At 48.8% G+C, this 25,249-nt stretch overlaps 1 protein-coding gene across 2 annotated transcripts in view; it reads left to right on the top strand.

Annotated features, from left to right (window-relative positions):
• The first annotated feature begins 865 nt into the window (after nt 1-865).
• QRFPR (pyroglutamylated RFamide peptide receptor) overlaps nt 866-25,249 on the top strand; it is a 59,133-nt gene continuing 34,749 nt past the window's right edge. Inside the window, exon 1 of one of the 2 annotated variants that reach the window (XM_007056818.3) lies at nt 866-1,628. In XM_007056818.3, the coding sequence (XP_007056880.1) occupies nt 1,289-1,628 (340 nt within the window). In that variant the 5' untranslated portion in view covers nt 866-1,288. The remainder of the gene's footprint in view (nt 1,629-25,249) is intronic. The other variant, XR_006290412.1, reaches the window with a different exon arrangement.

The raw sequence follows: 25,249 nt of genomic DNA, 5'->3' as shown, positions 1-25,249 counted from the left end.
TGAAATTCACCCGTGGGCTGAGGGTCCACATTTAAATCCTGTTTTCTACTCCATTCATAATAGAATCGGAAATGTCACTGACTCCTCTTGAAAATCTCAAGCCTTGTTTTGTGTATTTTACATAAGTAGAGGACACTCCATCTGGTAGCTCTTCAATGAGGAGAGGCAACTCTTATATAAATTTCCATGACCTGATAGTAACAAATGAAGGTTTCACTTACTTGGGTGTACTTTTTTTTAAAAAAATCAATATTCTACTGAAAGGAAAAAAGGAGATGGGAAAGGGGGGTGAAGGAGAGAAGAACAGTGAGCCCCTCTCAGAAGATATTGAAAAAACAGGGCATTGGACTGTCTGGGTTCTGGGACCAGCGTTGAGATTCGTACAGGCAAATGCCTGTTTCACGCGGGAAAGGCGGTGCAGTTTGTGAAGTCCCAGCCCTGGGACTGCACTGGAGCACGGCACCACCCTGTGGAGGATCACTCTTTGTTGTCTTGAGTGCACTGCCCGGTGTTTCACAGACTTTAACCGCGGGGCTGTGCAGCGGTAATACAAACTTTGCCAACTCCCAGACGATGCTTTGAAGATCACTGTTAACCGACAACGAGGCAAAGAGTGAAGGCAGAAAACCAGCCCGGCTAACCCCAGGGGAGACTTCGCCGCCCCCTCCCCGCCAGGGTCTTGCCAAAGGAGCGAGCCGCTCGGCCCCGGGGCGGCCCCCCTCCCGGGAAGGCCGCAGACGCCGGCGACCCCAGCTGCTCTCGGGGGCTAGAAACTGCTGGGGGCTTAGGGGGGCGTTCAAGGGGAAGATTGCGCTGATTGGCTGATAGCCCAGATAAAGCCCCAGCCGGCGCCGCTCCCACTCCTCAGCTTGGCTGTAAACTTGCAGCCTTGAGCTGGTTTTTCTCCGCGCTCCCGGCCCGTTAACGGGGAACGGGTCCAGGTTGCCCCCCAGCCTGGGCTACGTTCAAACCAATGACCAGGCGCTAGCTTGTCAATTTCACTCCTCCGGTCTTTCCCCTCGTTCCTTCTTTCCCAGCAAATAGCAACCCAGCCCCCGACTAGTCTCCATTGTTCTCGGCCCTCTAAGGGGCATTTCCCCCGTGCCCCCGTGGCTGAGCGGCAAAGGCAGCCGCCCGAGCCTGCAGGCGCGCTGGCCATGCGGAGCCCTGCAGGTCAACAGCCCTAGTGCGCGCCCGCCCCGGCCCGGGCAGCTCCGCGCTCTGCCCCGCGGCCGGACTCTCGGCTGAGACGCCGGCCAGGGGGAGCGGCGCCCCGGAGGCCCCCGCCATGCGGTCGCTGAACATCACCCCGGAGCAGTTCGCCCGGCTGCTGCGGGAGAACAACGTGACGCGGGAGCAGTTCATCGCGCTCTACGGGCTGCAGCCGCTGGTCTACATCCCGGAGCTGCCCGGCCGCGCCAAGCTGGCCTTCGTGCTGGTCTGCGGGCTCATCTTCGCCCTGGCGCTCTTTGGCAACGGCCTGGTGCTCTACGTGGTGACCCGCAGGAAAGCCATGAGGACCGTCACCAACATCTTCATCTGCTCCCTGGCGCTCAGCGACCTGCTCATCGCCTTCTTCTGCGTCCCTTTCACCATGCTCCAGAACGTTTCCTCTAACTGGCTGGCGGGTGAGTAAGCCCCCCGCTCCCGCCTCTCGCCGGCCGGGGATGGCTGGAGGGACCCAGCCTCTCCTGCACCGGGAGCCCTGCCTCTGCCCCTCTCCCCCCGTCCCGTTCTTGCAGGGGGCGCCCGGGAGTTCGCATCTCTCTTTCCCCCCACTCCCTGCCGCCATCAAACACACCTGCCTGCAACAGATCTCTGCTGGAGGAACAGAGCGGGAGATGCGGGGGGGCAATGGCAGGTAGATCGCTTTGGTCCCACAGGACTAAGAAATGGGCTGTGTGTCCCCCGGGGAGATGAAGTGAGCTGTAGCTCAGGAAAGCTCATGCTCAAATAAATTGGTTAGTCTCTAAGGTGCCACAAGTACTCCTTTTCTTTTTGCGAACACAGACTAACACGGCTGCTACTCTGAAACCTGTTATTTCGCACTTCTCATCTTCAAAGCAACCTGCAAATGCCTTTTGTGTGTGGGATCCAGTCAAAAGGTGATGTGCGGTGTATTTGTAGAGGTTCGTCCGTCCCAGGGTATTGGAGAGACAAGGTGGGTGAGGTCATAACTTGTATTGGACCAGAGGGAGAGACAAGCTTTCCAGCGTACACAGAGCTCTTCTTCAGGTCTTTTTCTAAAGATAGGCTTTATCTCTCTCACCAAAAGGAAATTGGTCCAATAAAAGATACTACCTCATCCAGCTGTAGCTCACAAAAGCTTATGCTCAAATAAATTTGTTAGTCTCTAAGGTGCCACAAGTCCTCCTTTTCTTTTTACCTCATCCACCTTGTCTCTCCAAAGGAGGCAAGCATTTATTTAGCTGCCCCTCTACCTAGCTGCTGACAAAACACCTGGTTTTTAGGGTTTATATTTTCTTGGGAAATTGTTTTCCTCTTAGGACACATGGATTGTTTTGACTAGACAAGGCAGAGCGTAGCGATCTTCTTGTGAAAAGGCAGCCATTTTCTTTTCCTGAAACTCTTTTGTACTGGGGGGATCTGGCAACATTACTTCATAATGCTCCATTGGTAGGTATCACTACAAGGGTGAAAGCTCTCATACTTTCATATCTCAGAACTGATGCTTCAAACCTTTGAAAGTCTCTGTTCACAACAGGTAACTTTCCTGGTTCACTCTAGAGCTGTTGCTTTTGCCTACTCATTTGTAGTCTGTTATTGCATTTTAGGATTAGGGCTCTGAATCTACAAATCTGACCCATTAATCTAAATTTACAGTGTACTCCTTATTCTGCAGAGTTTCAAGAATGGCTAGATCACATCACCATTGGACTAAATTAACAGATTGTATTCAACTTGAAACAGCTGTGTCCTGAGTCCGGTGAAAGTTGCAATAAACAGAATTTTGGATGTAGTATGGTGGTGACCTAACACATGTATCCTATAGTTTTTTGTTCCAAGGATACATTCTTGCTGACAAGTGCAAAAGAAGGTCTGAGCCAAAACTTGTTGAAGTCAATTCCATTGATGTGAATACGCTTCAACTCAGGTCGTTTTTGCCTTTGTTAGCAAAAATGGGTCCTTTGGTTGATTGCATTACAGGGGGTCCCATTCATTTGGGGCTGGCCAAAGTCACTGACCAGACAGAATGAGGAGAGGAAAAGCCCCTCTTCAAAGTCAGCTCATTTATAGTTTAGGACAAAGTGTCTTTAGTTTTTAAAGGTGTTTCACAGACTAAATTTCTTTAATAAGTGGCTTTCCTTTTGTTTTATAGTGCATAGATAATATGATGAATGGATGAAATAGATAAATGTTCACGAACTGCAGGGCTTTGGAAGTTTTCATGTTATGATCTGAATGTGAAAGTTAAGAGCAGTGTATAAAGGCACTGTCTTTAGCATTTACTTGCCTCTTGTGGGTGATGGACCACTGGCCAGACTCCCATTGAATTCAGTGGAAGTTTAGAGTGTATATTGTCACAACATAGAGCTGCAGAGACGTGAAGTTAAAGAAAAGGACAGGCAGATGCAGTAGTGCTACTAAACAACAATTCTGAAGAGAGTGGCTCAACTCTGTCTCTGTTCTTTTGATCTTTGCACTCAATATGACAATTGCAAGTGAAGAAATAAAAGGGATGATTCCGCCATGCATAGCAGCCAGGAATGCTGATTATAGTGGAAATGCATGTTGGATTTCAGAGCCTATGCTCCAACCTGAGCGGGAATGTCTACACTGCTTTTTTAGCCCTATGGCACAAGCCCTTTAAGCCTGAGTCAATTGATCCAGGCTCTGAGACTCACAGTTGTGGTGTTTTTTTGTTTGTTTGTTGTTTTTTTGCAGTGTAGATACACCTTTAGACTTACTGTTGCAACAGCTAACTTTTAGGCCCCCTAATGCCTAGAGGAACCCACAGACCTGAGTTAGGCCCCTAGGCTCCTTATACAATGCATGTGAAGAAGTCCCTTAGAATGGGACTTACAAAAGCCAGCACAATGAATAGGGAGTTACCCAAGATAGCCAGTAGGAATTGCTGAGGAGAGGGGTGGGACTTATGCCCAGACCCTCAAATGGTACCTAGGATAGATAGGGTGACCAGATAGTAACTGTGAAAAATCGGGACACATTTTTCGCCGGGAAGGAGTATAGTGTGTCTTATATAGGAAAGCTCCTAATATTGGGATGGTCCCAATAATATCAGGACATCTGGTCACCCTCACTTAAGTGCCTAATGGGAGGTCACTCCTGCTGCTTGGGATTCATGGCTGTGAACCCTTTCTTGGAGGTAGAGGCCTAAGTTAGGTCAGTCCTTTCTCATGAAAAATGGTATTGGTGTTCCTTAAATGGCAGCAGAGGCAATGTGTGTGTGTGTGTGTTTGGGGGGGGCATTTAGGGTCACATGCACCCCCAGATTTCTGCTAGGGGTCACACTAAAATGTCAGAACCATCTGGTGAGGGCTGCTGCCCTCGTTCCCTTTGCCTTGCCCAGGAGCTGCCCTTGGCCCATGTCTTTGCGGAGCTCATCCTTTCTTTCTCCCCACCACCCCCCGCAGCTGGAAAGAGACATCCCTTCCTCTTTGCGCAGCACCAAAATGCAGCTAACACCTCCAGGCTGCTGCTGGCCACTGGCATAACCCCGCTGCCTCCTGTCCCCTGGCTGCAGCATGGGCAGGAAGGGGTGAAGGATGGATTGTGTCCTAGGGTCCCTGGGAACCTGAAGGGGTGGTTGGGCTCTCTCAGAGAGGAAGTGACACTGAATCCCAGCCCGCGGAGAGTGTGGTGAGGGGTCCGACCAGTGCAGCCTGGCTCCTTCCCTTCCCTGCCAGTGGCACCGATGCCATCCTGGGCTGGAGGTGCTTCCTGTCATGGCCTGTCCTTCCACACAGCCAGTAGCAGCTGCCAGATAGGGTGGCCTCCTGCATGTGCCCCTGACTGTGGGGGCTGAGGGTTACAGACAGGGCACAGGGGCACAGCATGCTCCAGACAGCCCAAGCTACCTGCTGAAGGTGGGGGAAGGATGGAGGGGCACTGCCCAATGAGCAAAGAGCATTCAGAGATACCCCAGGCTGGCAGAAATCTGGGAGTCTCAGTGCAGCGTGGATGGTCTCTGAGGCTGGCTGACCAGGCTTGTCTCCCTAGAGCAGCAATCGGATTGCCCTGCTCCAGCAGCATGTCTCTGGAGGTCTCAAAGTGCTTTACAAGCTGCAGTGTACCGCTGGGAGTGGGGTGGGGTTTGCCCATTATAGCAAGGGGGAGGCCTTGCATTTAACTTCACGCAGCTATGCGGGCGGTGTGTGTTCAGGGGCTGCACCTGCAACTCTGAGAACTTGGCTCAGCTGCCTTGTTCAGAGTCCATCACGGAACCAGGAATAGAGCTGGGGTGGGTGGAGGGAGGGCTCAGATCCTGTGGCCAAAGGCTGGCGGGACCGGGATCTTGTGGACAAAGGTGGGACAGGCCAGGAGCTGGCTCTGAGCTGGGAGGTGCTGGGAAGCTGCTCTGCATTGCACTGAAGAAAACTCAGCAAGTGACTGTGAGGCCAGGCTGCAGCCCATGGGGCAGTATGGCATACTTTACCCAGGCATCGCCTCTGCTGCCAGGTTCCCACCAGAACCTTTAAATTGTGCCCCACACTATCAACAGTTGTGCTTCGCCTCTGAGTGGAAGTTAGGTGCCTAAATCCCTTTGTGAATCTTGTCCAAGGTCAAGAAGAGGGGACATGAGCAGGTTAATCGGGTACCTCTATTTACGCGCTCTCACAGTACAAGAATAAGGAGATTGTTCAATGAAATCAAAAGGTTATTGTTTAAAACTGATAAGAGGAAATACTTTTTTCTCATTGCACAATTATTCTGTGGAGTTCATTGCCAAATGACATCACTGAAGTCAAGGCCTTAGCAAGATTCAAAAAAAGAGTTAAATGCTTAATTTTTTTGGTGTGGTTTTACAATGTTTTTTCTCTCCCCTGTTGTGAGTGAGTTTTCACATGTCAAACAAAAGGTGGTGACTTGGGCCCCTATCCAACAACTGGATCCACATGGGTGGATACCTGCATCCATGTGGAGCCCTATTGACTTTGACAGTGGTCTGCCTGGTTAGGTAGAATCAGTTATAGCATGGATCAGCGTTCATGTCACACTCCCTGTCAGCACCCGGACGCTAATGATCCAACCCCGGACCAAATTTGGTGATGAGTCCTGGCCATGTGCCATGTGACCCCCACGGGGGAACAGAACACTGGTGCAAATAGGCCAAAATCTCAACAAGATGCATGCCAGAGAGTTTGAACACTAGCTGACACCTATGCAGACTCAAAAGAGCCTTTGAAATGATCTGAGTTACATGAGAAGAGAATGAAAAATGAGATGATGGGGTCTGTCGATAAGAGAGGTTCCAAATATAAAGGGCATTGAAAGAGTCAGCAGAAACTGTGATAAGCTTATTCACAGATGCTGGATACTAGCAAATATCTTTGTCCATTGGCTAATATAAAACACAACTTCCTAGCTAAAATACTAACACATGCAGTACACACTTTCACATCCAAGTAACCAGAAGGTAAACCTGACTATTGGCCACCAGAAAACAGGCTGTGTGTAGGGGGTGGGAGGTCTTGACATAAGGGTGGGTGTCTGAGGCCTTGTCCACACTAGGAATGTGTACCCACCAGCAATAGTGAAGGAGTGTTTACCACCATATTATCTAATCCTGTTGGAAAAACGAAAGGAAGTTCCAAGTGCGGAGGCATACTGTGATGCAGTACTATGAACAGGGGTCTAAACATGCAGACTGTATTCCTTGACCTAACTGAACTGTTACCATAAGATTTTGATGTGCTGTGTTAGGCAATGCTGGGTGCAATCTTAGTCAAAGGGATGTCTTCTAACAATTAGCCTTGGTTAGCTTTAATTTTTCTTATGATTTTGTATTTATTTCTTTTAAAAAGCAGTGAGGGTGGGTGGCAGCAGTATCTGAGACTTTGTACATCCTTGATATAAGCACAAGAACAGACTTCACCCTTTCTTCCCTCCCCTGATATAAAACAGGTTACCTTGCTTTATCTGAGCTACTGTAGGTTTTATTTAGACCATTGTTGTAGCCTGTTCTCAAACAGAGAGAGAACTAACTTTGGTTTAACTTCTGACCTGTTTCATTCAGTCCAAAAGGCTCCCTCCCCAAAACATGCTGTTGCATACATTATGGTAAGGACCAAAGTGAGTGATGGGAATAGAGGACTGAACTGAAGATCAGTTTAACAGGAATTTAAATCGCCAAGTGTCTGCTTTCTCTACAACGCCTGACATGTTTTTTACATTCTACTATGTGCCTAAGAAGCTGTGGAAGAATTCTCACTTTAGCCCATTATCAGAGTGCAATTTAATCCTGGCAGAGATTGGAAGGATTCTGCCATTGTCACCTTACATTGCAGCTTCTTCAGCTTATTTGACATAGTGTAGGATTTCAGTTTCACATGCACTAGTTGTGGTCTGCAGGAAGCTGAATATTTGCCACCTTTTGTCATTGTGATGTGAAGTGGTCACAGAAAGCTATTAACTCCATGGAGTCAGTGACTGGGAACACCTCCATCTCTACCACAGGTAGGTGAGTCACAGTCACTTCTGAGCCTCTCGATGAACTTCTGCTGCTTCAGGAGTCTTGTAAAGCTGTGCAGGTCTGATAATGGGAGAGTAGATGCTGCAGTGAGTTTGATTTATACTTTGGAACTGCAAATTCAATTGCTCTGAGAAAACCTTTGCTCTTTAAACTAAAAGTACTTTATCAAAGGTAAATTTATCAAATTACCTTTACTCGCAAAACATTGTGGGCGATAGATTACAGTTGTGGCGTTGGTGTAAATGAGGGGTGTCCAACCTGTGGCCCCGGAGCCACATGCGGCTCTTCAGACGTTAATATACGGCTCCTTGTATAGGCACCGACTCCAGGGCTGGACCTATAGGCACCAACTTTCCAGTGTGCCGGGGGGTGCTCACTGCTCAACCCCTGGCTCTGCCACAGGCCCTGCCCCCACTCCACCCCTTCCCTCCCCTGAGCCTGCCATGTCCTTGCTCCTCCCTCTTCCCCCCCCCCCCCAACCCCAAGCCTCCTGCACACCACAAAACAGCTGATCAGGAGGTGTGGGGAGGGAGGGGGAGGCACTGATCAGCAGGGCTGCCGGTGGACAGGGGGTGGGGGGGAGCTCATGGGGGGCTGCTGATGTATTGCTGTGGCTCTTTGGCAATGTACATTGGTAAATTCTGGCTCCATAGGTGCCGACTCCGACAGGGGTGCTCTGGGGCTGGAACACCCACGGGGAAAAATTAGCAGGTGCGCCGCACCCACCAGCAGCCAAGCTGCCCCCTTCTTGCCTCCTTCTCCCCCCCATCCTGAGCGCACCGCGTCCCTGCTCCTCCCCCTCCCTCCCAGCACTTCCCACCCCCCCGCCGCCTAACAGCAGTTTGGTGGTGCTTAGGACTTTCCAGGAGGGAGGGGGTGGAGCAGGGATGGGGCATGCTCAGGGGAGGAGGTGGAGAAAAGGCGGGGCAGGGGTGAGGACTTGTGGGAAGGGGGTAGAATGGGGGCGGGAAGGGGGTGGGGACTTTGGGGAAGGGGTGGAATGGGGGTGGGGTGAGGGCAGTGCCGGGGCGGGAAGAGGTGGGCAGGACAGGAGCGGGGCCAGGGGTGTGAGGGGGTCGAGCCCCTCTGCCCGGTGGGTAAAGTCAGCACCTATGTCTGGCTCCTTCTCAGGCTCAGGTTGGCCACCCCGGTGTAAATGATTTCCTGGATTCAATTTAAATTAATGTCTGGTGCCTCCACCTTGTTTATTTCCTGGAAATTTCCAGATCTGCTTATTCCAGAGGTGACTACAGAACAACTAACATGCCACAGACTATTGGGCTGAGTTTCACAAACTCTCTGGCGGGATCACACAGGGTGGCATGTTTATTGGGGGAAGAAAAGGAAGTCAGAGAAGAGGTTAAGTGATATGTTTTGTTTTGCTTTGTCATTTACTGTACGTATCTCAGCATAAACTACAATAACTCAATACATTGCCTCCTCCCACATATCTAGTCAAAGTCCTCTGCACACTCAGCAAAGTAGAAGGAAAGGGGTGATTTACATTGTTCTTGATTGTGATGCTGTTTTATATCTGAATAAAAACAAAGATGAGTTCAGGTTCAACTCTATTATAAATGGGGATCCTCCTTTTTCCCCCCCAGTAGGGGCAAAGTCCACAAGACTTGCTCCTGTCTCAAATTGCTTAGGAACCCTCAGCAGTATCTTTGTGCTACTGCCTGGGGGAGCTGGTGGATGGAAAATTGCTTTAGATACTGTGGCTTGGTGGCACTGGCAAGGGGCCAGGGTGAAAGAGGCCCGGTTGTGCTGGAGTTGGTAGCCTGCAGGACTTCTCTCAGCATTTTCCCTCTCCCAGTCAAGATAGTCTCCTCAGGACAGATGCCAGGGACTCAGGGAGTGACACTGCTCCTCTGCCATGGACCTTCTCTTAGGGCTTGTTTACATGAGAAGCTGGTATTCCTAATCACCACCTTGTGTGGATGCTCTTATTCCAGAATAAGATGACCATACAGGGCATTAATCAGGAGTAACTACTCAGCTTTAAATTTGGATTAAGATTGGATGTGAATTTACTTTATAGACAAGACTTTAGAGAGAAGCAAGTTATCTGAGAGAGGCTCCCTAGGAGTTTCCACTGTCCTGATAGCATCAAAATGCTGGAATGACGCCAGGGTTATACATAGTAGCCAGGTCTGTGTTTAGGTTGGCTATAGGATGCTTTCTGCTCTTTAGTTTAACCGTTTGTATTAGACAACATGCCGTCCCACTTGCAGAGAGCTTTTGAAAATCTCACCTTTAGAATTTTATGGTTACTTTATGATGCCTTTTATTTAAAAGAAAAACTCTTTTGCCTTTTTCCCTAATTACCTTGCATCGTACAAATGAGTGCTTTCTTTTAAGCTTTGTAAATTACTCTTTTTCTTGTGAGCATTTGGAAATGAAACATTCACAGTTCTTTCACACTGCTTGGATATAAACAATGACATACATTGCTACAAACGAGAACAAAAAATTAGTACAATTGTTTAATATTTTCCAAAGTGTTGTGCATTTAAAATTAAATTTCAGTGGGGCCTCATGAGATATGCTTATGAAATTCACTTCTTGAATTTAAAGGCACAAAAGTCCTGAAGGACTTCTAAACAAGACACATTTTATGACTGTTTTAATATAAACTTTCTAAAGTTTTATGTTTATATTCATTTGAAAGAGCTCCGCGTGTTTTCTTAATCTTTTGTACAACTGAACAATTTCAGAGAATGGACTGAATAATAAAACAGGTTGTTAAGAAGAAACTTCAGACACTTTTTCAGAACAGTCTGTGCCAGGACTTTGATAACTAAGTTTGATCAGAATTTCCAACTTTTGCACATGTGCAAACTGCAGACTAATACCAGTTAAATTTATTTAAAAAGAAAAGTCAGGATTCACTCATTTTATAATTAACATTGCTCTCATAAACTCTCTGAATTATTTGTGTCTAGATATGCAGTTATTATTTCTGTTCCAGCTTACCTATAGAAGAGTGACCTCTGCACATGACAGGTGTCATTCCTAGGAAGTATAAGCTCTGGTCTACAATAGGAGTTGAGGTCAAATTTAGCAGCGTTAAATTGATTTAACCCTGCACCCGTCCACACAACGAAGCCCTTTTTTCCGACCGAAAGGGCTCTTAAAATCGATTTCCTTACTCCACCCTGACAAGGGGATTAGCGCTGAAATCGGCCTTGCTGGGTTGAATTTGGGGTACTGTGGACACAATTAGACGGTGTTGGCCTCTGTGAGCTATCCCAGAGTGCTCCATTGTGACCGCTCTGGACAGCACTCTCAACTCAGATGCACTGGCCAGGTAGACAGGAAAAGGCACGCAAACTTTTGAATTTCAAGTTCCTGTTTGCCCACCGTGGCAAGAGCTCATCAGCAGAGGTGACCATGATGGAGTCCCAGAATCGCAAAAGAGCTCCAGCATGGACCGAACGGGAGGTATGGGATCTGATCGCTGTATGGGGAGAGGAATCCGTGCTATCAGAACTACATTCCAGTTTTCGAAATGCCAAAACATTTGTCAAAATCTCCCAAGGCATGAAGGACAGAGGCCATAACAGGGACCTGAACCAGTGCTGCATGAAACTTAAGGAGCTGAGGCAAGCCTACCAGAAAACCAGCGAGGCGAACGGCCGCTCTGGGTCCGAGCCCCAAACATGCTGCTTCTATGATGAGCTGCATGCCATTTTAGGGGGTTCAGCCACCACTACCCCAGCCGTGTTGTTTGAGTCCTTCAATGGATGAGGAAGATGATGATGATGATGATGATGATGGGGTTGTAGATAGCTCACAGCAAGCAACCAGAGAAACCGGTTTTCCCGACAGTCAGGAACTGTTTCTGGACCTGGAGCCAGTACCCCCCGAACCCACCCAAGGCTGCCTCCCGGACCTGCCAGGTGGAGAAGGGACCTCTGGTGAGTGTACCTTTTAAAATACTATACATGGTTTAAAAGTAAGCATGTTTAATGATTAATTTGCCCTGGCATTCGTGGCTCTCCTGGATATATTCCCAAAGCCTTTGCAAAAGGTTTCTGGGGAGGGCAGCCTTATTCCATCCACCATGGTAGGACACTTTACCACTCCAGGCCAGTAGCACGTACTCGGGAATCATTGTAGAACAAAGCATTGCAGTATATGTCTGCTGGTGTTCAAACAACATCTGTTCTTTATCTCTCTGTATGGGGAGAGGAATCCGTGCTATCAGAACTACATTCCAGTTTTCGAAATGCCAAAACATTTGTCAAAATCTCCCAGGGCAATGCTTTGTTATCCTCAGGAGAGTGATATCATTCATGGTCACCTGGTTGAAATAGGGTGCTTTTCTTAAGGGGACATTCAGAGGTGCCCGTTCCTGCTGGGCTGTTTGCCTGTGGCTGAACAGAAATGTTCCCCGCTGTTAGCCACGGGGAGGGGGGAGAGGGGAGGGGCTAGCCACGTGGTGCGGGGAGGCAAAATGCGACCTTGGAATGAAAGCACATGTGCTATGTATGTAATGTTAACAGCAAGGTTTACCGTGAAAGAGTGTACCCATTGTTCTATAAAATGTGTCTTTTTAAATACCACTGTCCCTTTTTTTTCTCTCCACCAGCTGCATGTGTTTCAAGGATCACAGGATCTTCTCCTTCCCAGAAGCTAGCGAAGATCAGAAGGCGAAAAAAACACACTCGTGATGAAATGTTCTCTGAGCTCATGCTGTCCTCCCACACTGACAGAGCACAGACGAATGCATTGAGGCAGACAATGTCAGAGTGCAGGAAAGCACAAAATGATCGGGAGGAGAGGTGGCGAGCTGAAGAGAGTAAGTGGCGGGCTGAAGAGAGGGCTGAAGCTGAAAGGTGGTGGCAGCGTGAAGAGAGGAGGAAGGATTCAATGCTGAGGCTGCTGGAGGATCAAACTAATATGCTCCAGCATATGGTTGAGCTGCAGGAAAGGCAGCAGGAGCATAGACTGCCACTACAGCCCCTGTGTAACCAACTGCCCTCCTCCCCAAGTTCCGTAGGCTCCTCACCGAGATGCCCGAGAACGCGGTGGGGGGGCCTCCGGCTACCCAGCCACTCTACCCCAAAGGATTGCCCAAGCAACAGAAGGCTGGCATTCAATAAGTTTTAAAGTTTTAAACTTTTAAAGTGCTGCTTGTCCTTCCCTCCTCCACCACCCCTCCTGGTGCTTCTCTCCTCCACCACCCCTCCTGGGCTACCTTGGTAGTTATCCCCCTATTTGTGTGATGAATTAATAAAGAATGCATGAATGTGAAGCAACAATAACTTTATTGCCTCTGCAAGCAGTGATCAAAGGGAGGAGGGGAGGGTGGTTAGCTTACAGGGAAGTAGAGTGAACCAAGGGGCGGGGGGTTTCATCAAGGAGGAACAAACAGAACTTTCACACCGTAGCCTGGCCAGTCATGAAACTGGTTTTCAAAGCTTCTCTGATGCGTACCGCGCCCTCCTGTGCTCTTCTAACCGCCCTGGTGTCTGGCTGTGCATAACCAGCAGCCAGGCGATTTGCCTCAACCTCCCACCCCACCATAAACGTCTCCCCCTTGCTCTCACAGATATTGTGGAGCGCACAGCAAGCAGTAATTACAGTGGGAATATTGGTTTCGCTGAGGTCTAACCGAGTCAGTAAACTGCGCCAGTGCGCTTTTAAACATCTAAATGCACATTCTACCACCATTCTGCACTTGCTTAGCCTGTAGTTGAACAGCTCCTGACTACTGTCCAGGCTGCCTGTGTACGGCTTCATAAGCCATGGCATTAAGGGGTAGGCTGGGTCCCCAAGGACGACTATAGGCATTTCAACGTCCCAATGGTTATTTTCTGGTCTGGGAATAAAGTCCCTTCCTGCAGCTTTTGAAACAGACCAGAGTTCCTGAAGATGAGAGCATCATGTACCTTTCCTGGCCATCCCATGTTGATGTTGGTGAAACGTCCCTTGTGATCCACTAGTGCTTGCAGCACTATTGAAAAGTACCCCTTGCGGTTTACGTACTCGCCGGCTTGGTGCTCCGGTGCCAAGATAGGGATATGGGTTCCGTCTATGGCTCCACCACAGTTAGGGAATTCCATTGCAGCAAAGCCATCTACTATGACCTGCACATTTCCCAGGGTCACTACCCCTGATATCAGCAGATCTTTGATTGTGTTGGCTACTTGCATCACAGCAGCCCCCACAGTAGATTTGCCCACTCCAAATTGATTCCCGACTGACCTGTAGCTGTCTGGCCTTGCAAGCTTCCACAGGGCTATTGCCACTCACTTCTCAACTGTGAAGGTTGCTCTCATCTTGTTATTATTGCTCCTCAGGGCAGGGGAAAGCAAGTGACAAAGTTCCATGAAAGTGCCCTTACGCATGCGAAAGTTTGGCAGCCACTGGGAATCGTCCCAGACCTGCAATACTATGCCGTCCCACCAGTCTGTGCTTGTTTCCCGAGCCCAGAATCAGCATTCCACCGCATGAACCTGCCCCATTAGCACCATGATGCCCACATTGCCAGAGCCCGTGCTTTGAGAGAATTCTGTGTCCTTGTCCTCATCACTCTCGTCACCGCGCTGATGTCGCCTACTCGCCCGGGTTCGCTTTGCCAGGTTCTGGTGCTGCATATACTGCTGGATAATGCGTGTGGTGTTTAATGTGCTCCTAATTGCCAAAGTGATCTGAGCGGGCTCCATGCTTGCCGTGGTATGGCGTCTGCACAGAAAGAAGACGTGGAACGATTGTCTGCCGTTTCCCTGACAGAGGGAGGGGCGACTGACGACATGGCTTACAGGGTTGGCTTACAGGGAATTAAAATCAACAAAGGGGGTGGCTTTGCGAGAAACTGAATGGCCCCCTCAAGGATAGAACTCAAAACCTCAAGGATAGAATTAAAAACTGGGTTTAGCAGGCCATTGATTTCACAGAGGGAGGGAGGGAGGAGAAAATGAATACAAAACAAATCTGGTCTATTTCTTGTTTTGAGCCGCTTCATCTATCTTTATACATCTTGCTGGCAGCAGACTGTGCAGTACGACCGCTAGCCATCGTCATCTCCTGAGTGCTTGGCAGAAGACAGTGCAGTGTGACTACTGGCCATCATCTTCTGCTAGCTGCAGATTAAAAGACAGCGCACTGCCGGTAGGACTCAATCGCCATGAGACGAAACAAGGGAAATGACTGGCTGAGTCACTCCCATGTTTGCCCAGGTGCCCCGACCTCATCGAGGTCGGTTAAAAGAGCACCCAGGACTACGTCGATGACGGCTACCAGTCATACTGCACTGTCTGCTGCCAAAAGGCAATAAACTGCTGCTGTGCAGCAATGCAGTACCACGTCTGCCAGCACCCAGGAGACATACGGTGATGGTTAGCTGAGCAGCTTTCATGCTTGCCGTGGTATGGCGTCTGCACAGGTAACTCAAGAAAAAAGACGCAAAACGCTTGTCTGCCCTTGCTTTCACGGAAGGAGGGAGGGAAAGGGGGCCTGACGATATGTACCCAGAACCACCCACAACAATGTTTTAGCCCCATCAGGCACTGGGATTTCTACCCAGAATTCAAATGGGTGGTGGAGACTGCGGAAACTGTGGGATAGCTACCCACAGTCCAACGCTCCGGAAGTCGACGGTTGCCTCGGTACTGTGGACACACTCCGCCGACTACATGCACTTACAGCATTTGTGTGGGGGTACACACAATTGACTGTATAAAAATACTTTCTAGAAAACCGACTTCTATAAATTCGACCTCATTTCGTAGTGTATACATACCCTAATGTTTGCCTTGCTCCGACAAGGAAGATCTGGAAGCAAGAGAGTTCATAGCCCACTGCTAATCCCCCTCTGTCATCTTGTCCATTGCAAAAACATTGGCTGAACTGTGTTTCAACTATTAATCCCTAGACGCTACTGATTAATTTGTGTTTTTTTCTCAACTCTAACAAATAGGCAATCTTTAGACTTTGGTATATTTTGCTCGGTTGTAATTATTATCCCAAACAGTAAGCAATCCCAATCTATCTAATTATATTGGGACTATTCAGTGTTACGTAAAAGACGTGACAATTTTACAGTTCAGGAAAAGGTGTAATAATTATGAATCACACTAAATATTAAGATTTGGGGATCTCTCTGTTTCCAAACTTAAAGCATCTTATAGTTTTACTTTTAAGGCAACTATTATGGAGTATACTATACATAGCTCAGGGACTTAGTGATATAATGCTTTATAGTCTCTTCTTTGTATTCTCAAGATTGCTTAGCAGATCTTGGTCACTCAACCCCTCTTGATTCAAGTGGGCTAAAGCATAAACCACAACTGAACACTTTATTTTTGAGAAAATTAAAGAGCCTAACTCTTGTGTCTATCAAAATATACCAGAAAAAAAAAGAGAAAGACTCTGTTTCATTCCATCTTGTATGAGAAGCCTTTAAGGAAGCCGTCTACTGTGGGGATATCAGTGTGTCTTCTGCCCTAAAGTCAGATAGAAAAAGCATACTCTGTTTACACTTAATGAGTCAGAAAGAGCTCATCAATTACTATTAATTAATAATGAAAAGATCTTCTTTCACCAGGATAATGTCATAATTTCTAATATGCAAGAGTTCTAGTAATCTCTGTGTTGAGATTTCCAAAGTCCTAGCCTTTTGGAGTCTTCTGAATGTCAACATGAAGATTTTCAGAATCATTACAGGATTAATTTGAAAAGATTAAACTTTTTTCAAAAGGTAGTTTTGTTGAAATCCTATTCCTACATCGTGTAACAAATCAGCCCAATAATACACTTTGCCAAGAAACCCTTCCCCCCCCAACTTAAAACAGTTTAAATAAACTCAGGCCATCAAATTACAAAGCAGAGATGCTAAGAAATTAAATGATAAAATAAAAAGCACATCCCATATCACAATAAGTAGAACTGCATTGTGCATTATGAAACAAATCATACCGCTAAAAAGAATTCACCACTCTACGCCAGTGACACTTGAGGCTCAGAAGTCCCTTTGCTCTTTTCCAAATTTTAAAGTATTTTCCAGTGTGTGAAATCTCCAGTCTCAAACATGTTTCTATGATAGGTTAGATTACTTGCTATTTAGGCCACTTTTCCAATTATTTTATTTTAAGTTAGCTGGAGAAAAAATGTGTGTGTTCAGTAATCAGAGTAATTCGACTTTTTTCTCATTTTCTCTAAAAATTAAAATCTATTATCTTACTGTCATAATTACAGGAAGTTGTTTACGTGTTTCTACCTTACTTTTAGCTCATGGAAGAGCAGAAAAAGATTTTAAATTGGACAATCTGAATTCAGTGGGAAACCTTTTCCCTTCTTTACTAAGCCACAGTCATTCTGAAGGAAACTTCCCAATAAGATTGCTTGGGTCTCCCAGTCTCAGGGTATGTCTACACTACGGAATAAGGTCGAATTTATAGAAGTCGGTTTTTTAGAAATCGGTTTTATATATTCGAGTGTGTGTGTCCCCACAGAAGTGCATTAAGTGCATTAACTCGGCGGAGTGCTTCCACAGTACCGAGGCTAGAGTCGACTTCCGGAGCGTTGCACTGTGGGTAGCTATCCCACAGTTCCCGCAGTCTCCGCTGCCCATTGGAATTCTGGGTTGAGATCCCAATGCCTGATGGGGCTGAAACATTGTCGCGGGTGGTTCTGGGTACATATCGTCAGTCCCCCCTTCCCTCCCTCCCTCCGTGAAAGCAAGGGCAGACAATCGTTTCGCGCCTTTTTTCCTGAGTTACCTGTGCGGACGCCATACCACCGCAAGCATGGAGCCCGCTCAGGTAACCGTCACCGTATGTCTCCTGGGTGCTGGCAGACGCGGTATGGCATTGCTACACAGTAGCAGCAACCCCTTGCCTTCTGGCAGCAGACGGTACAGTACGACTGGTAGCCGTTCTCGTCATGTCTGAGGTGCTCCTGGCCACGTCGGCTGGGAGCGCCTGGGCAGACATGGGCTCAGGGACTAAATTTTTGGTGACTTGACCAGGTCATTCTCTTAAGTCCGGCAGTCAGTCCTATTGAACCATCTTATGGTGAGCAGGTAGGCAATATGTCCTTCTGCACTGTCTGCTGCCAGCCAAAGATGTAAAAGATAGATGGAGTGGATCAAAACAAGAAATAAACCGGATATGTTTTGTACTCATTTGCCTCTTCCCCTGTCTATGGGACTCATTCCTCTAGGTCACACTGCAGTCACTCACAGAGAAGGTGCAGCGAGGTAAATCTAGCCATGTATCAATCAGAGGCCAGGCTAACCTCCTTGTTCCAATAAGAACAATAACTTAGGTGCACCATTTCTTATTGGAACCCTCCGTGAAGTCAACCCTGTAACCCCTCCCTGCGTCAGAGCAACGGCAAACAATCGTGCATCTGAGTTGAGAGTGCTGTCCAGAGCAGTCACAATGGAGCACTCTGATTGGGCTAAAACATTGTCGCGGGTGGTTCTGGGTACATATTGTCCGGCCCCCGTTCCCTCCCTCCCTCCGTGAAGGCAAGGGCAGACAATCGTTTCGCGCCTTTTTTCCTGAGTTACCTGTGCGGACGCCATACCACCGCAAGCATGGAGCCCGCTCAGGTAACCGTCACCGTATGTCTCCTGGGTGCTGGAAGACGCGGTACGGCATTGCTACACAGTAGCAGCAACCCATTGCCTTCTGGCAGCAGACGGTGCAGTATGACTGTTACCCGTCCTCGTCGTGTCCGAGGTGCTCCTGGCCACGTCGGCTGGGAGCGCCTGGGCAGACATGGGCGCAGGGACTAAATTTTTGGTGACTTGACCAGGTCATTCTCTTTAGTCCTGCAGTCAGTCCTATTGAACCGTCTTATGGTGATCAGGCAGGCAATACGGATTGCTAGCAGTCGTATTGTACCGTCTTCTGCCGGGCAGGCAAGAGATGACGATGGCTAGCAATCGTACTGTACCATCTTCTGCCGGGCAGGCAAGAGATGACGATGGCTAGCAATCGTACTGTACCATCTTCTGCCGAGCAGCCATGAGATGTGGATGGCATGCAGTCCTTCTGCACCGTCTGCTGCCAGCCAAAGATGTAAAAGATAGATAGAGTGGATCAAAACAAGAAATAGACCAGATTTGTTTTGTACTCATTTGCCTCTTCCCCTGTCTAGGGGACTCATTCCTCTAGGTCACACTGCAGTCACTCACAGAGAAGGTGCAGCGAGGTAAATCTAGCCATGTATCAATCAGAGGCCAGGCTAACCTCCTTGTTCCAATAAGAACAGTAACTTAGGTGCACCATTTCTTATTGGAACCCTCCATGAACTCCTGCCTGAACTACTCCTTGATTTAAAGCCACCCCCTTTGTGGATTTTAGCTCCCTGAAGCCAACCCTGTAAGCCGTGTCGTCAGTCGCCCCTCCCTCCGTCAGAGCAACGGCAGACAATCATTCCGCGCCTTTTTTCTGTGCGGACGCCATACCAAGGCAAGCATGGAGTCCGCTCAGATCACTTTGGCAATTAGGAGCACATTAAACACCACACGCATTATCCAGCAGTATATGCAGCACCAGAACCTGGCAAAGCGCTACCGGGTGAGGAGGCGACGTCAGCGCGGTCACGTGAGTGATCAGGACATGGACACAGATTTCTCTGAAAGCATGGGCCCTGACAATGCATGCATCATGGTGCTAATGGGGCAGGTTCATGCTGTGGAACGCCGATTCTGGGCTCGGGAAACAAGCACAGACTGGTGGGACCGCATAGTGTTGCAGGTCTGGGACGATTCCCAGTGGCTGCGAAACTTTCGCATGCGTAAGGGCACTTTCATGGAACTCTGTGACTTGCTTTCCCCTGCCCTGAAGCGCATGAATACCAAGATTAGAGCAGCCCTCACAGTTGAGAAGCGAGTGGCGATAGCCCTGTGGAAGCTTGCAACGCCAGACAGCTACCGGTCAGTTGGGAATCAATTTGGAGTGGGCAAATCTACTGTTGGGGCTGCTGTGATGCAAGTAGCCCACGCAATCAAAGATCTGCTGATATCAAGGGTAGTGACCCTGGGAAATGTGCAGGTCATAGTGGATGGCTTTGCTGCAATGGGATTCCCTAACTGTGGTGGGGCCATAGACGGAACCCATATCCCTATCTTGGCACCGGAGCACCAAGCCGGCGAGTACATAAACCGCAAGGGGTACTTTTCAATAGTGCTGCAAGCTCTGATGGATCACAAGGGACGTTTCACCAACATCAACGTGGGATGGCCGGGAAAGGTACATGACGCTCGCATCTTCAGGAACTCTGGTCTGTTTCAAAAGCTGCAAGAAGGGACTTTATTCCCAGACCAGAAAATAACTGTTGGGGATGTTGAAATGCCTATATGTATCCTTGGGGACCTAGCCTACCCCTTAATGCCATGGCTCATGAAGCCATACACAGGCAGCCTGGACAGTAGTCAGGAGCTGTTCAACTACAGGCTGAGCAAGTGCAGAATGGTGGTAGAATGTGCATTTGGACGTTTAAAGGCGTGCTGGCGCAGTTTACTGACTCGCTTAGACCTCAGCGAAACCAATATTCCCACTGTTATTACTGCTTGCTGTGTGCTCCACAATATCTGTGAGAGTAAGGGGGAGACGTTTATGGCGGGGTGGGAGGTTGAGGCAAATCACCTGGCTGCTGGTTACGCGCAGCCAGACACCAGGGTGGTTAGAAGAGCACAGGAGGGCGCGGTACGCATCAGAGAGGCTTTGAAAACCAGTTTCGTGACTGGCCAGGCTACGGTGTGAAAGTTCTGTTTGTTTCTCCTTGATGAAACCCCCTGCCCCTTGGTTCACTCTACTTCCCTGTAAGCTAACCACCCTCCCCTCCTCCCTTCGATCACCGCTTGCAGAGGCAATAAAGTCATTGTTGCTTCACATTCATGCATTCTTCATTCATTCATCACACAAACAGGGGGATGACTACCAAGGTAGCCCAGGAGGGGTGGTGGAGGAGGGAAAGAAAATGCCACACAGCACTTTAAAAGTTTACAACTTTAAAATTTATTGAATGACAGCCTTCTTTTTTTTGGGCAATCCTCTGTGGTGGAGTGGCTGGTTGGCCGGAGGCCCCCCCACCGCGTTCTTGGGCGTCTGGGTGTGGAGGCTATGGAACTTGGGGAGGAGGGCGGTTGGTTACACAGGGGCTGTAGTGGCAGTCTGTTCTCCAGCTGCCTTTGCTGCAGCTCAACCATACACTGGAGCATACTGGTTTGGTCCTCCAGCAGCCTCAGCATTGAATCCTGCCTCCTCTCATCACACTGCCGCCACATTCGAGCTTCAGCCCTGTCTTCAGCCTGCCACTTACTCTCTTCAGCCCGCCACCTCTCCTCCCGGTCATTCTGTGCTTTCCTGCAGTCTGACATTATTTGCCTCCACGCATTCGTCTGTGCTCTGTCAGTGTGGGAGGACAGCATCAGCTCGGAGAACATTTCATCTCGAGTGCGTTTTTTTTTCTTTCTAATCTTCACTAGCCTCTGGGAAGGAGAAGATCCTGTGATCGTTGAAGCACATGCAGCTGGTGGAGAAAAAAAAAGGGACAGCGGTATTTAAAAAGACACATTTTATAAAACACTGGCTACACTCTTTCAGGGTAAACCTTGCTGTTAACATTACATACATAGCACATGTGCTTTCGTTACAAGGTCGCATTTTGCCTCCCCCCACCGCGTGGCTACCCCCTCCACCCTCCCCCCTCCCTGTGGCTAACAGCGGGGAACATTTCTGTTCAGCCGCAGGCAAACAGCCCAGCAGGAATGGGCTCCTCTGAGTGTCCCCTGAAGAAAAGCACCCTATTTCAACCAGGTGACCATGGATTATATCTCACTCTCCTGAGGATAACACAGAGAGATAAAGAACGGATGTTGCTTGAACGCCAGCAAACATACACTGCAATGCTTTGTTGTACAATGATTCCCGAGTACATGTTACTGGCCTGGAGTGGTAAAGTGTCCTACCATGAAGGACGCAATAAGGCTGCCCTCCCCAGAAACCTTTTGCAAAGGCTTTGGGAGTATATCCAGGAGAGCCGCGAATGCCAGGGCAAAGTAATCCTTTCACATGCTTGCTTTTACACTATGTATAGTATTTTAAAAGGTACACTCACCGGAGGTCCCTTCTCCGCCTGCTGGGTCCAGGAGGCAGCCTTGGGTGGGTTCGGGGGGTACTGGCTCCAGGTGCAGGGTGAGAAACAGTTCCTGGCTGTCGGGAAAACCGGTTTCTCCGCTTGCTTGCTGTGAGCTATCTACAACCTCCTCCTCCTCATCATCTTCTTCGTCCCCAAAACCTGCTTCCGTATTGCCTCCATCTCCATTGAAGGAGTCAAACAACACGGCTGGGGTAGTGGTGGCTGAACCCCCTAAAATGGCATGCAGCTCATCATAGAAGCGGCATGTTTGGGGCTCTGACCCGGAGCGGCCGTTCGCCTCTCTGGTTTTCTGGTAGGCTTGCCTCAGCTCCTTCAGTTTCATGCGGCACTGCTTCGGGTCCCTGTTATGGCCTCTGTCCTTCATGCCCTGGGAGATTTTGACAAAGGTTTTGGCATTTCGAAAACTGGAACGGAGTTCTGATAGCACAGATTCCTCTCCCCATACAGCGATCAGATCCCGTACCTCCCGTTCGGTCCATGCTGGAGCTCTTTTGCGATTCTGAGACTCCATCATGGTCACCTCTGCTGATGAGCTCTGCATGGTCACCTGCAGCTTGCCACACTGGCCAAACAGGAAATGAGATTCAAAAGTTCGCGGTTCTTTTCCTGTCTACCTTTCCAGTGCATCTGAGTTGAGAGTGCTGTCCAGAGCGGTCAAAATGGAGCACTCTGGGATAGCTCCCGGAGGCCAATACCGTCGAATTGTGTCCACAGTACCCCAAATTCGACCCGGCAAGGCCGATTTAAGCGCTAATCCACTTGTCAGGGGTGGAGTAAGGAAATCGATTTTAAGAGCCCTTTAAGTCGAAATAAATGGCTTCATCGTGTGGACAGGTACGGGCTTACATCGATTTAACGCTGCTAAATTCGACCTAAAGTCCTAGTGTAGACCAGGGCTCAGTCTCCTTGAGGCGAATGAGAATTTTGTTTTTTAACTCAATGGGTTTTAAATGCCAACAGAAAGCCAGTAGAAGTTTTTCTAATTTGTCAAAGAAAATCTTGGGTATTAAATTTACTCTGTGATGCATCTTTATGTCTATTTGAAACTAGAATTCTTCTGTCAATTTAGGGCAATACATAAGCAGGCTGTGTAGTCCTTGTAAATTGGTGCCTTGTGAGAATGGTTGCCATGGATAGTGATGACAGGAACACTAGGCTGCTAGGTAAGTTAGACATTTGAGTGCCCACTCCTCCTCAAATCAAAAGGCCTATTTTGCCTGCTGGAAACATGGTAGCAAAAGAAAAATAAAATCTGTCTCTGCCTTGTTCTCATCAAGAGCAAGAGGGAAGTAAAACACTAACCCTAAGGCTATGACTACACTAGAGAGTTTACAGCAGTGCAGCTGCAATGATGCAGCTGTGCCACTGTAAGTTCTCTCGTGTAACTGCTCTAATCCGACGGGAGAGAGCTCTTCCATTGGCTTAATTAATCCACCGTGAATGACTGATGGTAGCTATGTCGGCGGGAGATGCTCTCCCACCGACATAGCGCTGTCCACACCGGCGTTTAGGTCAGGGTAACTTACATCACTTGAGGGTGGGGGTGGCTTATTCACATCTTGATCGTCATAAATTATGCCGGCATAAATGGTAGTGTAGACATAGTCTAATTGTCCCCCACGGCTCTGGAGGCTATAAGGGGTCCGCCTGGGAAAACAAGTGTCAAGAAAAGCAGAATGCTCTGCCTTGAAGTTCAGCTGATTATGACACAGGTTTTCTTAAATGATTTCCCTTGAGACCAATACCCCTGCCCCACTTCATTTCCAAATGGAAAAGAGGAGAGAAGAGGAGGAAGAGGAGAAGTTCCTAAGGACCAACATGCTGCATGTTGCCAATCTGGGCTGAAGCAAAACCCAGGCTCAAGCCTATACCCACAGTCATGCCTACTAATCTGAGTTGAAAACAGCATTAATCTTGGGTTCCTTGTTTCTCTGTGTGGATGGAATGAGTGGAATTAGGGGAAACTCAGGCTATAACATGGGCTGACTCTCCAGTGAAGATGTACCTTCAGTGACTAATGCAGGGGTAGGCAAACTTTTTGGCCTGAGGGCCACATCGGCATTGCAAGACTGTATGGAGGGTCGGGTAGGGAAGGCTGTGCCTCCCCAAACAGACTGGCCCCCGCCCCCTATCTGCCCCCTCCCACCTCTTGCCCCCTGACTGACCCCCTTCAAAACCCCCATCCAACCCCACCCCTCCAACCCCACCTACTCCTTGTCTCCTGACCACCCCCTTCCGGGACCCCTGCCCCTAACTGCCCCCTGGGACCCCACCTCCTATCCAACCCCCCCTGTACCCTGACTGCCCTGATCCCATCCACACCCCCGCCCCATGACAGCCCCCCAGGGATCCCCACACCTATCCAATGCCCCCTGTTTCCCGTCCCCTGACTTCCCCCCACGCCCCAGAACCTCTGCCCCATCCAATCATGCCCTGGGACTCCTACACCTATCCAACCGCCCCCTGAGTGCCCCCCGGGACCCCCTGCCCCTTATCCAAAACCCCCTGCCCCACCCTCTTACTATGCTGCTCAGAGCAGCAGGAGCTCGCAGCCCCGCTTCCCGGCAGGAGCGGCGGGCCAGAACGCTGGTAGCGCAGCACGCTGAGGCTGCGGGAGAGGGGGGACAGAGGGGGAGGGGCTGGGGGCTAGCCTCCCTAGCCAGGAGCTCAGGATCCGGGCAGGATGGTCCTGTGGGCTGGACATGGCCTGCGGGCCGTAGTTTGCCCACCTCTGGACTAACAGCTATTCACCCCTCTAGAATGGTCAGTGTGGCAATCTTAGTTTAAAAGCACTGGACTGTAGTAAAACAAGATTTATCTGGAACATGACGAGATAATTAAAACAAAGAAATAGTATGTGTCAAATCTTTTGTGTCGTTAGAGGAAACCAAGAAACCTCTGACATTTCTCAAGTGTGCCTCCTTTCCCCTCAGCCTGTCTCTCTCTGTCTCTGTATCTCTCGCTGACCTTTTCATTTTGCTGGCAGTACATCAGAAGGGCCATCTCTGGTAAAGGTGTCTTGTTTCACTGTTCTCTTTCCTCCTTCCCTGATTCATAGACTGTTGTAGTTTCTCAGGTTTCTTTAGAACATCTGGCTTGGTGTACCAGATTCCCACCACATTATGGTGGACGCTGGTGCTGCCCAAAAGAACATCTATCCCTCATGGCATGTCTACTCAATGGTTTTCTTAAAATCATTCACAGTTGTAATCAGTGCTTGGGATAACAGGTTTAGTTCTTGCTTATCCTGTACCACTTTTAAAATGTAGGCCTCATCTACACTGAGGATTTGGGCCAGCTGTATAGTTGCACAGATGCAAACCCCTGTAAACAGGCAAAGCCACTATAAACCACAACTTGCATCAGTCCAGCTCTCCCCGGCTTAAAACCGGTGCAAATCACAGCTTATAGTAGTTTTGCCTGTCTATGCTAGGGATTTGCACTAGTGCA

This window comes from Chelonia mydas, chromosome 4 (assembly GCF_015237465.2).
Source record: "Chelonia mydas isolate rCheMyd1 chromosome 4, rCheMyd1.pri.v2, whole genome shotgun sequence".
Classification (NCBI taxonomy): domain Eukaryota; kingdom Metazoa; phylum Chordata; order Testudines; family Cheloniidae; genus Chelonia; species Chelonia mydas.
This window is presented reverse-complemented; position numbering and strand designations above follow the sequence as displayed.